Source organism: Xyrauchen texanus, chromosome 27 (genome assembly GCF_025860055.1).
Source record: "Xyrauchen texanus isolate HMW12.3.18 chromosome 27, RBS_HiC_50CHRs, whole genome shotgun sequence".
NCBI classification, from domain to species: domain Eukaryota; kingdom Metazoa; phylum Chordata; class Actinopteri; order Cypriniformes; family Catostomidae; genus Xyrauchen; species Xyrauchen texanus.
The window spans coordinates 19,584,086-19,598,967 of record NC_068302.1 but is presented as its reverse complement, the minus strand read 5'-3'; the positions used below and the strand labels follow the sequence as shown (position 1 = coordinate 19,598,967).

The window sequence follows — 14,882 nt, the reverse complement described above, 5'->3', positions numbered from 1 at the left end:
GCAAAATGTTAGCCTTAGTCACCATTCACTTTTATTACATCCTCTTTTATGTCATTCAATGAAATTGAATGGTAACTGAGGCTAACATTCTGCATAACATCTCCTTTTGTCTTCCATGGAATAAAGAAAGTCATAAAGGTTTGGAACAACATTAGAGTGATTTTTGGTTAATGTACATAGAATAATATATCTGTGTCACTGATTGCTTTTTATTGCTCTTTGTTTCATGTATTTAGGATGCTCAGGTGAATAGAAAAAATTAGTCAAATGAGTCGCGAGTACAAGCGGCCGAAATGGGCTTCCTCAGAAGGGTGGCGGGCTTCTCCCTTAGAGATAGGGTGAGGAGCTCAGTCATCCGTGAGGAGCTCGGAGTAGAGCCGCTGCTCCTTCGCGTTGAAAGGAGTCAGTTGAGGTGGTTTGGGCATCTGGTAAGGATGCCCCCTGGACGCCTCCCTAGGGAGGTGTTTCAGGCACGTCCAGCTGGCAGGAGGCCTCGGGGAAGACCCAGGATTAGGTGGAGAGATTACATCTCCACACTGGCCTGGGAACGCCTCGGGGTCCCCCAGTCAGAGTTGGTTAATGTGGCTCGGGATAGGGAAGTTTGGGGCCCCCTGCTGGAGCAGCTGCCCCCGCGACCTGACTTCGGATAAGCGGTTGAAGATGGATGGATGGATGGATGGAGTCAGTTCACCCTTAATATTCCCCTAAATCATAATTATCTAAATTTGGTTTAGGAGAAAATCAAAAAGCCAAGGTTAGAATACTACTGTATAGTTTTCTTTCAAAGAAAAGGTTTTGTGGGTGTTTGGTACTAGAATGTCCATAAGGGGATTTCCATGATGATATCATGACTGTAATTGACCCAGCTTCTTGATTTCATTGCAATGTGTCAGTCAGCATATATTGATTCCTGTAACTCAATTGGTAGAGCATGGTGCTAGCAATGTCAAGTTCATGGGTTTGATTCCTAGGGAACACACAATCTAATAAAATGTATATTTTTAATACACTGTAAGTCACTTTGGATAAAAACATCTGCCAAATGCTAAATATTTTATATATTTATCCAGTAATTATTATTTAAGTGCAAAAATAATTTAGAAATGGTAAGATTTTTATTATGAAACTGCTTTGTTAACTGCCTGTTGTTCTTTGTTTTCAAGAGCAGGTGTGTACCGCTTTGTGTGTACACATTTATGCGCTTTGACTCTCACGTCAGTTGACATTAAGCACTTGCAACAAAGACTTTTTATACTGAAATGCTCTTTCAAGTTCTGATATACTTGCATTTGCCAATGGTACACAACACCTGGTGAAGGTATCCACTGTTAGATGCATGCACCTCTTCAAAAATTTCCAGTGATGCAATTTATTGTGAAGATCGAAGATGGCTGGGCAGCGTAACTAGAGATGAAAGATCAAACACACCACAAATGAGTATCTGTTTTACAGATAGGCTGGAACCCTTTCTCTTGAAAAACCACAAACCACCTGCATACAACGGATGAGTAGAAATCACCTTTTTGTGTTAGTAAAGAAAGTCAAGAAAGGAAAAGGTTTCCCAGGTATTGGTTCTAATGCATTCCAACCTGTGCAAAATCAATTTAATTGAACAATAGTAAAACAAAGCTTTGCATTATTAGATTTAAACTTTAGAATTGTCCTCATTGAAATGCTGAAATGATCATTGTAACCTTCAGTATGTTTTGGCGAGTTGACCTCAACTAGTCATTTAGTGGATCTGACTCTACTCTGTCTCTGCTCCAAATGGAGGGTGCAAAACCTACACATGACAGAAGTCAGTGTGCATTTGCAAGCAGTCCTTTCGGTTGAGTAAGATGTTTAAAGAGAGCAACTGGTGCATGGGTGGTGAAAGGTCAAGCAGAGCCTGGAAAGATGCCAGCTTCTCTAGAGCTGCTATATCGCAACCTTTCTCTTTCTCTGCCATGCAAACTCAGTTACTGATCTGCCGTCATCTCCCTACACTGATTTTTTTTTTTTTTTATATACAGTTTTTGTGATTGGGTGAAAATAAGCTCATTGTTGCAAGCTAACAATATTTCAAAACAGATTTGGAAAGAAACATACCATCATTGCATATTTAAAGCATTTATTTCAATTTTCAAAAATGTCTTTATGCATCTTCGCCACAATTTAACATTGCATTGTGAATCTTTGACAAAAATACAGAACTTCATACACCAGCAAACAAGGAAAATCGATCTTTTTTTTCCAAAACAAGTTATTCTAGTGTCTATGTAATATTTTTCAGACAACTTCCAAAGTGTCCATTCAACCACAAAACAATTAGTTCTTCAGTGTCACACCTCTTTAAAATCCATATCTTCGCATTCCTTATTCCAAGGCTTTTCACCTCCAACAATTTCATGTGCCCTCACAGTCCACCAGTCCTCTATTGTCTCCATGATACCACCACAATAGACTTGAGTGGCATAAAAGACTTATCCATGCTCATCCAAATAAGATTCATAACTGCAGCTTTTTCAGGATGGCCAACCGCACGCTGGGACTGTCCACTTGTCTCTTCCCCTGTTTCAGGGTAATCCAGACAACATGTCAAAGCTTTTAGCTTTGAGCTGAGCACCTTCAGGACAGACGTCTTCACAACAAGTCTTCGACTTAAATTCCTGCTTCATTCATAAGAACATGCCAAAATGATCCCCAATCAGCGTTCTGGCAGAGTAATAGTAGGCAGCCATTCATAGACATTGCGACTCTCCTCACAAAACATGCCCAGTCTCTCAAGAGCAGAGTCCTTCAAAGAGTCGGCGTTTGGGCTCTATGGAGAAACAAGAGAAGCACCATTAATGTCATAGGTAGATGCAGCGTAGGTGTGGACGAGGTGTAGATGTAGGTTTAGATGCAGTGTAGGTGTACATAGTGTACTCACCGTTACAAGTATGCAGTGTGGGTCCTTAGGTTCCTCATCCTGGTCGCTGCCCACGATGTCAGCAAGACGATCAATATCGTTCACACGAACAATGTTGATGTCGTTGTCGAAGCAGAAGGCTTGGATGAGAGTGAAGTGGATCTGAAGGGCTATATCACATTCATATTCTTCATCCGTGGCCAGGACACAGAAAGCCACACTGTCCGGGTCACTAAGGTCACAGAGAACAGACAATGTTTAGGGACCGGTTCAACATGCATACGAAAGGCAACACTTTTTACGTAGTAAGCTTTGAAATAATACATAAAAGATACTTACACATTCATAACTTGTGCAGACTCATACACACCCACGGTAAGACAGTCCTGCTTTTTAGCGGAGACCAGGAGCTCCTTTAGAGCTGTTCCTGCAGTCTGCATTCTGGAGAACAAAACCGGCACATCAGCACAAGTATACTCTTTATAGCTTTGCTAAAAACGTAAACAGAGCAAGTGGTAATAAACATAATCAAATGAATAAGAAACGTACCTATCGCCAGTGGCTGGTGTGTTGTCTTGTCCAGTAAATTCTTCAAAAGTCATTTTTTTTAAATCCACGTTAAGTAGCAATATCGTTTAGTGAGTATTTCCTCTGTTTGGAGCTTTGAGCGTGTGTGTGATGCGCAGTCAGGCGGTCGCTGCTTATATAGAGGACCAACGGATCTCGGCAGTGGGTGGATTTTCCGCTCATGTTCGTTTCTGATTGGTTGCCGGCACGGGTGTATGCAAATCACTCTGATACAAGCGCCTTGCCTGTAAACAGTCCACGTGTGTGTTTAAATATTACTCCATCAACACAAAGCATGGCGCGTGCTCTTTCTTTCTTACTGCACAGATTGCGTGATTTTGGGTACAAACTAAGTAAAGTTGTTATTGGTCAATTTTATTCTTTAGTCCTCATGCATGGATTGCAGAATGGGTGTTTCTTCAACTATGGGCACTTTTAGCCTTACTGATTTTTTCCACACTCTTGCTAAGTCTATTTCATTCGTTTACAAACAATATCCAACAGTGTTTGTACATTTAAGGAGCTTTATGTACATTTTTTGTGATGTGAAATGATTACAAATTTCCCATCAGCATCCTTTCCACCTTATCTCAAATTCTGTATTGTGTTTAAATAGATAGTTCACCCAAAAATGAAAATTCTCTCATCATTTACTCACCCATTTACATGCCACCCCAGATGTTTCTTACTTTCTTCTGCAGAACACAAACAAAGATATTTATAAGAATGTCTCAGCTCTATAGGTCATGCCAATGCAAGTGAATAGTAAACAGAACTTTGAAGCTCCAAAAATCACATGAAGGCAGCATAAACGTATTCTGTATTTACTACAGTGATTTACTCAATGTCTTCTGAAGCGACCCCAAATGACCCCTATGTCCCCTTCAAACGGGAGTGAAGCAAACAGTCAGATTGTATCATGGTAACCCTAACGCACACGCGCAAAACACAAGCAAGAGCACAACCCCCCCCCCCCGACTACCTGCCCCTTCGTTGTATGCCATTGCCCCCCTAAAGTACCCGTTCTATATCTGAGAGGTTGGGGGAGGGGGTGGCTAGGCTATATGTAAATGAGAAAATGTTTTTGTGTGTTTGAAATTACACCGCAACAGTCGTAATTTTTGAAAATGGATAGAAATCATCTTCACACAATATATACTGAAATAGTTTATTTTTATTCCACTCTTTGTAATAAAAGTGCCCGTAGTTAATTGAACACCCAAAAATGCAAGAATCAGTGTTTATAACTACAAACCCACACCACCAACACACATGCGCACACACGCGCGCACAAAGCCAGCTGCTAGTGAGACGCACGCCAATCGTTTGCATTTGTAAAGCAGTCATCCTAATTTACGCGTCTTTGTCGTGTGCCTGTTAAGGACAGGGTACAATAACCTCGTGTTCCTCCTGCCCCTGCCTTTGTAACCCCCTGCAGAAAGTGTGTGTCCCAATGGGACTTCGAGCCAACAACTCTTGTTAATAACAAACTATTGAGATTGAGATTTGTTAGATGCAAGGCGCCATCTAGGCGTGGTGGCTGAGTGATTCAAGCAATTGAAAGATACAGGACTCGCTTGCTCATCATCTTAAATAGCACTGGTGATTATTAGGTCATGTAAGACACCCTTACGAAAAAATGCAATTGAAACTAAAGCCGCCAGGTGTTGATAAATGATACCACAGTAAAACTGTACAACTGATAATTGAGAGCGGACTTTATAGTTACACCAAAATTCTACCAGTGCTGAACTATTAATCGCAGTGTTCTGGAGACATCTACTGACACAAAATGGAAATTACTCAAAATGGATAAAACATTCCTTTCATCAACTACCTTAAGATATTTGAGCTATATATACATTTTCTGGTTTATACTCGGATACTGAAAAATCAAGGATTTTTCTATTTTATAGATTTATATTATACTAAACAATTATATTTCACATTATGAATATGAACGTCCTAATTCATGACGTTTGTTTTGTGTGCTCTACATTGCAACTAAAGTTTAAGAGGTTATCGGAACAATTTACAGATTAACTTCTCAGTTTTCTATTTTGTTCAGAGCATTTGCATTTAAGTTAGACAGGTTAATTGCGTGTGCTACATTTTGTGTGGGGTACATTTTTGTTGATTGGCACATCTAGGGCAGCTTAAAGAGGACATGTCTGGACTAATAACAAGCCCATTGTTTGTTTTTTAATTTGTACCATCATCATATTAAGAATCATCAATCATTAGATGTAAAAAACAAGATAAACAGCATTTATTTACATAATATTTATTGTTCATTCTTGATACTAACACTTTTTATTGTGTGATGCATGTCAAAAACTTAGAAAATGGATCATAGTTTTAGTAAATCAATAGTAAACTGCTTATCTTATGGACATTCCATGTTTACAGATACATCAGTGCATCATATTATGATATCAAAGATTGAAAGCAATCAACAGGTAAATAATACAAAAAAGACTACCATAAAATAAACTTAAGACAAAATAATATATCAATATTGAAAATTACATTAAAATGTGTATCTGACACAAAATATCATGATATTTCTTTGATATATACTGTATTTACACACACATAAACACCATATTATTATTATCTGTATATGTGCAACACTTTACCCCCTCTAAAAGATACATTTTAAGCCAAAATTTACAGCAATTTAATAGAAGGGGATTTAAGCTACAAAGAACGTACAATGAGAGAAAAAAAGCAAGCTTTTACAAAGAAAAGTTGGGCCCATCATAGCTCATCCCTTTTCTAAATAGACCCCTATATCACCATGACTGATTTTTTTTTTCAGTAGTGGAATCTCTAAGCAAATGGCTCCCTTTCTACAAGGGAAAATTATATTCTAATAGATACCCTACAATAGGTAGACACATGAATACATTTCCTGAATGTATCTACACTCAAAATGGACGCAATGCAGAGTTGACGATGATCAAATTCCTTCACCTTTCCATTGAAAGAGAATCGTAATTTGTGCATATCAAAATGGACAATAACATCCAAATAAATGACTAGGTACAATGAAAGTGCTATTAAAGCATAACAGTAGATCCATATCAAAAATGTACTAAATGGACAGACTGAAATGGCTCTAATATTGTTTTTATCTAAAACAACAAAGTGTTGTTTTAGATGATGAACTTTTGTGTGCTTTCCTACATTTCATCAGAGCGGTGCTGCTGTATAATAACTGATGTGGGTTTCTGCTCTATCCAGCTTTCCTTGGTTTTGCTCTGCCCATCGTAGATTACCGGAGCTGCCGCTGAGTTTTTGTGGGACTCTGAGAGAGCTCCGTCTGCTTTGAGATCTGATTGGGCAGGAGTGGGGAAGTCAGAAGATGAGTTGCTGTTTACACCAGAATCTGAGTCCGACTGCTCGACCCGCTGGTAGTCAGGTGTATGGTTCTGACTGCCTGACAGCAGCACCTGGTTACTTTCCACTGTGGCCACTAGAAGGACTTCCTGATCCGGCACTTCTTTAGCAAGCGTGGATACAATGTCATCTTTCACAATAGCTGGATAAGACTGCAGGACTCGGGACATCCCTAGAATGGAGCAGAAAGCTATATTGTTTACTAAATACCCTTGTGCGTTGTATTTTGGCTTCTCTATAGGCACATTGAGAATCAATGGGTTCTTCCAAAAGCTGAAAAATGCTGCTTTCAGATGCTTTATATAAAGATTTGAACTGTTCTGAGACCAGTGCAGACAGACAGCAGACTGCAGATTAAGTCATTTACTAAACAGGGAGCAAGGGAGCATCTTATAGATCTCTATGCAGCTAAGTGCATTCAATCCAAACTCTCTATCAAAAGTTCAGTTTCTGGCTGCAGATGATATTTGGAGCACTCAACATGCTTGGCAGACATGGGACAATGGTAATCAATAGATTCTGAGTTTATAATGTATAATTTTATTTGAACATGGTTGGCAGTGATTGGATGATGCTGGCCGTTATTTTGAATCAGAATTAATTATGCTAATTTCTGACATACTGTCTCAAAAAACTGAATAACCAACACCCCTGGAAACATAATAAACAATTTGATTAAAAAACAAATCTGAATTTCTTTAGCTTGGTATTATTTTAAATTTCACTACTTAGTCCCACTGTCCACATATGTTGCCATAAATTTTTAGGAAAATTATATGAAATATTTTATTTTTTTTGCATGTTTATTATGTGCTACTAGTTACAAATCAATGGACTCAGTGGTCACGCTCAGGAGGAAACTGCCCTAAAAAAAACTGAAAAAAGCCCTAAAATAATTACTGTAGGAGATTGTCTGAATCGGTTATCTCTGAATCTGAGCATAGTTGAGCCAAACATGTCAGTCACAGGACAGATCATAGTCCAGGACACTTAATTCAATTTTTGGCAAGTTAGTTTTGCCAATTTTGGCATTTTACCTTTGCAGGGCAGTATAGTAATATAGTATATATTACATAATGGTTATCTAAAAATAGAAGGACTATCACAATTGGAGTCTCGCCATTGAAAAGAGACAGTAGAATCTGCCTTCAATGTAGGCACAAGAACAATGGGAACACAAACAAATGTAGTGCTCACCTGTTGATGATGTATACAGATCTTTCTGTCCACTGCTGCCAAAAGGATTGACTGAGGGAAAGATGATCAAACAGAAAGAAAGCAGGAATACCTGGAAAAATTAAAACATAGAAGGTCAAGAAACACATCTTACTTTCTCTGCCATCGTATTTAAGCAAAACAAAAAGATTACTCTTAATACTTTATATTTGTTTTATAAATAATGAATAGGAGTGAAGTAAGACCCATTTCTCATGCTGTGCCCTGATGGATAAAAATACCAGGGTTTTTCCTGCATAAAGAATTACTAGGTGGCCACTTCTGTCAAAAGTTTTTGCCGCCTCCGGCTGTCTACAAAACACCAGTGTGTGTCTTCATGGAAAACACTAACAAGCATTGCACTCGGTGGATTGTCATTTGTAACTGCAAATCTCTGCAATAATAATAAACAAAATTCCATTGTCGAATAGTCGCTTCAAGTCATTTAAAGTAACTTGAGATCATATAAAACTATAATGATGACACACGAGACAAAAGGAGCGTTGCAGCTTGAGTGTCTGATAGAAACACAGATCACAGCATGGCGGTATATCTTTATTTCATCCTTAATTAAAGTTCATATAATACGGGAGCATGCCATGTAAATAAACACAAACTCCAAAACTGTCACTCTCTGTGCATTCATAGCTGCTTCAACCAGTTGCGGAAAAGACCCAATCTGAGTGGGAGTCGAGACCAGGAGAGATATAAAATTCTGCCGGTTGATACGCACTCCAACTGTCTGCAGCTCGCAACGTCATAATCATGAGATCATCATGATAAAATCAATCTTATGTGAAAAATAATACTAAAATAACAACAATAAAATGTGTGTGTGTGTGTGTATATATATATATATATATATATATATATATATAGGTTTTGGATAGACTAGATTGATCAATATTATCAATAATACTAAAAATGTTTACGGTTTTCATTGACTAAAACTACATAAAAATGCCCAGACTTTGTCAACTAAAACCAATAGGATAAGGTTCACTAAATATGCTAAAAACTAAAAAGGACATTTGACACAGGACTAAGACTAAATTTTAAAAACAGATGACAAAATGAACACTATTATTCAGTTGCCAGGTCATTAGGAGTGTATTAAGGCAAAACCAAAATTGATGTGTTCTTAATGTCACTTTTTTGTTCAATGTAGTTCCACCTCATTTTGAGCCAGAAAAAAACCCTGAATACTCACCATAATACAAGTACTGGTTGTGGTGGTTTTCATTGTGGACATTTTAACCAAAGCCTGCAGTTTTCTTAGCTGTTCAATAAGGGACCTTAAGATACAAAAAATAAATAAATTGCAGTTAATAGTTATTATGAAATAGTCTTACCTTCAATAACATTAATTCATGAATAGATGGATGTTGTGATGAGTCTACTGAATATGATTTGTGTACTGTTACACATGATGAAAGCTTACATGTTTTGCTTATGTAGCATCTCAACCTTCTTTTGTAATTCCTGGTTGTGAGCAGTGCAGATTGCAACCCTACAGATCACAATATATTTATTTAAATCAAAAGTAATTAAAAAAAAAAAAAAAAATGACAAAATACATTATGATTGCCATTGGTTTCAAGAGAATGCATGGTGTTGGTGCTAACCTGTTCTCTAAGCCATCAACATAAACCTTCTTCTTCTTGCGACTCTCCTGAGCAGACTGCTTGTTACGGATCTTCCTCCTCACTCTCTTTAGGGTCCGCTCCTCTGCCTAAAGATTCACAGGATTTCCTTTAACATTATCATGCTAAGTTCACTAAGTTAATTAACACATCATTCAGTAAGAAATCATCCTGGCTTCATAACCATAGAGATATGCCAATCTATTTACCTTTGTAAGAGGCACGTGAGCTGGAATAGTAGCGCCTTCTTTTGCCAAAAGTCTTCTCTCCTCATCAGTCAAAACGATCTCTTTGAACTGGAACTGAAGACAAAAAAAAATTACAATCACATTACGTCCAAGATAGTTGTCATGGTAAAACCAAGCTGTTCTTATCTTGATTTATTTGTGTATTGTTTACCTGGTTGTCTAGGTTGCAGCCATGTGTTGAATCTTCAATTGTGAGTGAGCAGGGCAGCACATTGGAGAAGTCTTCTGTCATATCAACATCTAAATCGTCTGAAAGCAGGAAATAAAACTTGCATTAAACACTTAAATCAACCCTGTCAAGGTAACACTTTACAAATAAGGTTCCATTTGTTAACATTAGATAATGCATTAGGTATCATGAACTAACAATGAACCATAAATATATTTTTTACAGCATTTAGTCATCTTATAACATTATGACTAATGTTTGTTTATAATAATACATTTGAACAATAGTTCATGTTTGTTCATAGTGCATTAACTAATGTAAAAAAATATTATTTGTTGCAACAAGCATTAACTTTTAATAAATGCTGTAAAAGTATTGTTCATTGTTAGTTTATGTTAACTAATGTTATTAATGTTGACAAATGGAACCTTATTGTAAAGTGTTACCAAAAAGCATTTGCAACTACTGTATTAATTCCCTCATCTAGTAAGTTTAATACGCCCCTACCAAGTCTATGTTATAGTTTAAGAATCCCTTATCGGTTTATTACTAATCAAAGCACAAACAACACATACCAACATCTATGAAGACATCTGAATCAGGGTTCTCTGAGCGGACACTCAGCAAAGCATCAGTGTCCTGCTGGAGGGTATAGCAGTGGTCTGTCTGCACCACCTGGGCCTCGTAGCTCTCTGTCACACACTCGGGATATGGCAAGGAATCGAAGCCTGGACTGGAGACAGTGTCTATCTCACTGCAATCGTGTGGACTCTGGCAGTGAGGAGGGGTGGTGTCCTCTGAGATGCCACTGTCACTGCCATGAGGAGAGTGAGACAGGCAGTTGACAGACAGCCCATCCTTGTCGTCACCCAGAAGACTGCTGAGAAAGTCCTCTGTATCCATTCCACTAAGCATCTGCAAAAATAAAAGCTTTTGTAAAAACCATTTACTCTATCAGTCTATCTATCTCAGTGGCATTTTCTCAGAGGAGGCAAGGGAGGCAGTGCCCTTAAAACAAATTCGGATGAGAAAAATCATTTATGGTACAATCCATACGCAGATTTCGAAATGACTTGACATAGAACACGAAATGGTCTGTAAATCGGTTTTAGTGAGCACTTCTGTTCATTTAAAGGCACTCCTTTTTATCCCAAAAAATAAGGTGACTATTACAAATAATTGCCAGACAACAATTAAAAGTAATAAATACTTGAAATATGCTTTTTGCTATAACTGGAAGTATAATTTTTGTAGCAAAGTGGAAACAAAATAGAACGCATGAACATAATTAATTTTATAATTTGACTTGGTTTACTAAATAGTTAGTAATTATGAGCATACAAAACATTATAGTTCTGAATGCTTGTTAATATATCTTCCCATACAGAAATATAATATATGGCCATGAACATTTAAACTATGGTTTATATATTTGGTCACACATATTCAAATTCCACTTTGATTTGGGAAAATATGTTATATATATGAAGCAGTCACTTCTTTGTAGTATTTTGAAATATACCGGTATGCTGTTGCATATTTGCTCAAGTATGCAACTTTTTATATCAGTGAAAACCATACATGAAATACACGTGTTTTACATATATTGTGATATATATGATTTCTTTATGGGTCTCGTCTGAAAACTTGGTAAACGTCAAATAGAATTGAAATATGAATTTTCACTGGACTTAAAAAATAAATGAAAAATTAGATGTCACTCTGCCTCCTCATTTCAAAAGTCCACCAAATGCCACGGCATATGCAATAAATAAGTATCAATACTATAATAAATATTGAGGAAGATGCATGCTCATATATATATATATATATTGGGCATGGCCCTCACAAAACCCCCCACTGAACAACAGGTCAGTCTGAAATTACACAAAAAGACAGAAGTAATTGAGACAGCATAAATAAATAAAAGAATTGTGATGAATTCTCCAAGAAGCTTGGAACATCCTATCAACCAAGAAAAAGTCCAGGTGTTAGTAGGAGAATTGGTGCTGTTTTGAAGGCAAAATTGTTCACACCAAATATTGATTTAGCTCTTTTTCTCTTTATTGGACTTTGTATGACATTAATTGATTAATTAAAACTATTATTATTAGATAAAACTAGTCATTATTTTTTGCAGAAATCCTCACTTTGTTAAACATAAGAAATATGATATAGAGTTTCTTCAAAAATGCATCATTTCCTGCAGGAAGACTACAAATTTGGGAAAATATGGGGTGGACATCTTTTCTTTAGTGCTGGCTCAAGTAAAAGCAGGAGAGTCATTATACTGATAAGTAAACATTTACAATTCAAATGTCTCAAACGGAGTAAAGATAAATTAGGAGGAGTCTTTATTGTTTTGGCAGATAATCAGGGGCAAAGGTTGATTTTGGCTAATATTTAATTTTTTATTAAATGTTTTTATTATTATTTATTTATGTGTTTAGATGCTCATGTGACCACGGGAGTGTTTGTTGGGGGTCGGGTCGAGGTGGGGAGTGGGAGGGGTAGTGGTAGTGTTAAATGTTAAATGTTGATCCCATGTATATATGTTTTGTTTCTCGTGTTTTCTGTGTGAATCAATAAAAATGTTAATCACAAAAAAAAGAAAAGGAATCCTCACTGGTTTCTTTTCTACTTAGACTGGAATTACTGTTTATTTTGCTGCTACCCAGTATACTAGTTAATAATAAAGTGTTTCTTAATAAGCTATACATTTATACTGAAATAATGTGTAGTTAGAGGTTTGTGTTTCTTTAAATCTTAAAGAGTACTCCCAATTAGTTCCACACAATATATAAAGATATTCTAAACTGATTTTGCAAAAAACAACACTGGTATCAGATCGGGATCAGAAGAGAAAAAGTGGTATCAGTGCATCTCTAATATAAACCTACTAACAAAAGTTGCTTCTTGTTTGAGATCACTTAAAATGAAGGTTACATACATCTTGCTCTGAAAGCAAAGCATCCAGCAAGTTATTTGCCTCTGCGAGGAACAGATCACTGGATCCATGATCTTCATCTGGGAAAATTAGACCAAGCAGGTCTGCATTATCCATATCCTCACTCACTGACATCTGAAAGAGATTTAGATATTGTAGTACAAATCAAGAGACAGATAACATGCAGCAGCAGCAGCAGCAGCAGCAGCAGCAGCAGCAGCAGCAGCAGCAGCAGCAGGGTAGATCCGCAGTGATACTGCGCACTGACAGCTCGATCAAGTTCAGACCCGCCCACTAATCACATGATTGGATTCTTTCTTAAACACAACACAAAAGACAACTTTACAATTTACAGGATTATCAATCTATCGTATATTATAGCATATGTAACATACATAAAACGAATCCACTGTGATCAATAGTTTTAAAGTATATTAAAATCAACAGGAAGGGCTTATTGTAACATTATAACAGTTGCTTAAAGTATCTAAAGGTTACTAATTCTAAATTCGAATGTGACGTTTTATATATAATAATTATAATAATCGCAATGGAACCATATCAATAACTATATACATGGAATACATTATATCAACTAAATAATATATCTGGTAAAGCATGTGGCAGGTCTGACGTTTGACAGCTTAGCAAAAAATATTGTGATTAAATGCGAAGATTCTGCTGAGAACGTCAAAATCAACGATTCAGATCTTAAAAGGCGGTAAAATAAACGCTTACCTCTTTTTGATCGTATACCGAAATAAGATACGTTGACATACACTAAAAATAGGAAGTCTCTTCTCTCTTTGTGTTGCAGTCTTTTTCCTGATGAAATCACCCTCCAACGAGGCAAAAATTACGTCACTACGTAAAGGCAAGTTAGATCTGGCACATGTGGGCACGTCTTCTTCGCAAAGCTCCCTGGGAGATGCAGTTTAGTACTTCATACCTCGAATTAGCCAGATAAGTTTCAAGATTTTACATGTGAAAAATGAATTGTAATTTGCAAGTTTAAATTGAGAAATTCTAGAAATTCTAAAATTTACAGAAAGTTACTTGAGCACACAATTGTGTTACAGGCTGGCACTATGTATACACTAAAGCAAAAGACTAAACGTGTCCTTAGCTATAGTGGTGTATTATGATATTATAAATGTATTATATTCCATACTATTCCATGGAATATTGTCCCACTACACATGTCTGTCTGCCTGTTACATTGTTTATTATTCATGGGAAGCTTATATTATTTAGTGTCTAATTCATTCCTCTTGGTAACTTTTAGTATATGAAAAATAGTGTTAAAATATAGGTTGCAATAATAATATGAAATATAAATTATCAATCACTATTTCATCATCATTTTGCACATTATTAACATTTCTTCATAAAGGAATAGTTCACCCAAAAATTTTAATTATATCTAATCATTACTCACCCTCATGCCATCCCAGATGTGTATGACTTACTTTCTTCTGCTGAACACAAAGATTTTTAGAAAAATATCTCAGCTCTTTTGGTCCTTACAATTCAAGTGTATGGTGGCCAGAACTTTGAAGCACCAAAAAGCATATAAAGGCAGCATCAAAGTAATCCATAAGACTTGTGGTTAAACCCATACCTTTGGAAGCTATATATGATAAATGTGGGTGAGAAACAGATAGATATTTACGTCCGTTTTTACCATAAATTGTCCTCCCTGTGCAGAGGTGGCGATAAGCATGAAGAATACAAATCGGCAAAAAACTAAAGAAGAACGTGAAAGTGAAAATGGAGATTGATAATTAAAAAGGACATAAAT

The 14,882-nt window shown here is 36.7% G+C and overlaps 2 protein-coding genes across 2 annotated transcripts; both read right to left on the bottom strand.

Annotated features, from left to right (window-relative positions):
• Positions 1-2,093: 2,093 nt before the first annotated feature.
• gadd45ga (growth arrest and DNA-damage-inducible, gamma a) lies at positions 2,094-3,556 on the bottom strand. The gene is made up of 4 exons (XM_052094571.1): positions 3,440-3,556; positions 3,230-3,331; positions 2,912-3,122; positions 2,094-2,800 (listed from the first exon to the last, which is right to left on the bottom strand). The coding sequence occupies exons 1-4, from the start codon at positions 3,490-3,492 to the stop codon at positions 2,687-2,689; spliced, it is 480 nt and encodes a 159-aa protein (XP_051950531.1). The 5' UTR covers positions 3,493-3,556; the 3' UTR covers positions 2,094-2,686.
• A 2,196-nt stretch (positions 3,557-5,752) lies between these two features.
• Positions 5,753-13,942, bottom strand: creb3l3l (cAMP responsive element binding protein 3-like 3 like). The gene is made up of 10 exons (XM_052094285.1): positions 13,820-13,942; positions 13,085-13,216; positions 10,710-11,049; positions 10,117-10,214; positions 9,927-10,019; positions 9,700-9,806; positions 9,516-9,584; positions 9,285-9,369; positions 8,057-8,147; positions 5,753-7,031 (listed from the first exon to the last, which is right to left on the bottom strand). Exons 1-10 carry the CDS (start codon positions 13,856-13,858, stop codon positions 6,643-6,645), a joined length of 1,443 nt encoding a protein of 480 aa, XP_051950245.1. The 5' UTR covers positions 13,859-13,942; the 3' UTR covers positions 5,753-6,642.
• Between the last annotated feature and the right edge of the window lie 940 nt (positions 13,943-14,882).